The following is a 1,283-nucleotide window of genomic DNA, read 5'->3' on the forward strand; positions in this document are numbered from 1 at the left end:
TTTTAGGCCAATCATAAGAGATTCCTTTTAGCCTTACCAGCAAATTGCAGATCATCTTGCACTGGATATTGTAAATAGTTCCATTATTATGTTAAAAGTGAAATTTCCTTCAGTCTTGGATATCTTGTTTCATGGATATTGGAACAGACCTGTTCACCTGTAAATTGTTAATTTGTGGAATATATAAATGGATACAATTTTTCTGGTTTTATATTAATAAATGTTAAAATTTGTGTAAATCAGTCTTAGTTTTTGTTTTTTAAGCACACTGAAAGAACGTACTTTCTGGCATTTTAAGAAAATCTAGATACTTAATGAAAACAGTCAACATCCTGCTTGTCATGGTAAAAATCTGGGTCACTTTGGTGAAACCAATATTCTAGACTGGTTTAAAACTATTGAAATCAGTGGTAATTTGATCAACATGGGTGCATCTACACGAGCACATCTACTGCACAGGAATTCAGGTTATAGCTCAGTAACCGAAAATTACGATGCACGTCTACATGCGCATGCCCTTATTGCGCAGTAAATATGGTGACTTAAGCTGACTTGGGCATAAATTTGATACCTGCATCATGCAGGTATCAAATTTATGCCCGATTAGTTATTGCGCGGTAACACTGTAAGTGTGGACTGACTTGGGGCTAACTTTACTAGTTAGTAAGGCATTACTGTGCTTTAGCAGCTGCACATGTAGATGTCAACTTAAAAAATGCTTGCTGCGGAGTAACTGCATGTGTAAATGTGCCCTGTCTCAGTTTCTGCACAGTAAATGCACGTGTAAACATACCCTGTGTGAGCAGAATTAGGCCAGTAGTGGGCAATTTGAGAATCCTATCTTTTAGTCTTCCGATAATTTTTGGTCTTGAGTTGAGCTATTGGAATGCAACTAGGCTTATATGCTTCATATAAAACACGCACGAGGTCCATGCTGAAATTTGAATTTGCAAACATTTTCTTGCATTTTGGAGCGAGACTGCAAATTATAGTTAAATTCCAGAGCCTTTACTCCTGTCTCAAACTATGAAGTATCTGACTTGCATCACCTTCAGCATGCTTTCTGAAATCTAGAAGATGTTTCCTATTAGTTGGAGCTAGTGATCTCTAAGCATTACCCATTATGGCAGGTCTAAGATAGTCATCAGAATAAAATAAAATGAAAGCACCTCCCATCCCCTCAGGAAAATATGGTCCATTAGTTTTTCATTTGCTTGAAGCATCAGTTTTTAATAATTTTCCTTTCCTTTTATCTCCTGGGAATATCAATCTGCATAGATCTA

The 1,283-nt window shown here is 36.6% G+C and overlaps 1 protein-coding gene across 3 annotated transcripts in view; it reads left to right on the top strand.

Moving 5' to 3' along the window:
* CENPC (centromere protein C) overlaps window positions 1-231 on the top strand; it is a 70,202-nt gene extending 69,971 nt beyond the window's left edge. For all 3 annotated transcript variants that reach the window (XM_019534203.1, XM_019534205.1, XM_019534204.1), the window contains exon 19: window positions 7-231. In XM_019534203.1, the coding sequence (XP_019389748.1) occupies window positions 7-31 (25 nt within the window). In that variant the 3' untranslated portion in view covers window positions 32-231. The remainder of the gene's footprint in view (window positions 1-6) is intronic.
* The last annotated feature ends 1,052 nt before the right edge of the window (window positions 232-1,283 follow it).

Source organism: Crocodylus porosus, unplaced genomic scaffold (assembly GCF_001723895.1).
Source record: "Crocodylus porosus isolate Cpor-Errol unplaced genomic scaffold, CroPor_comp1, whole genome shotgun sequence".
Lineage (NCBI taxonomy): Eukaryota > Metazoa > Chordata > Crocodylia > Crocodylidae > Crocodylus > Crocodylus porosus.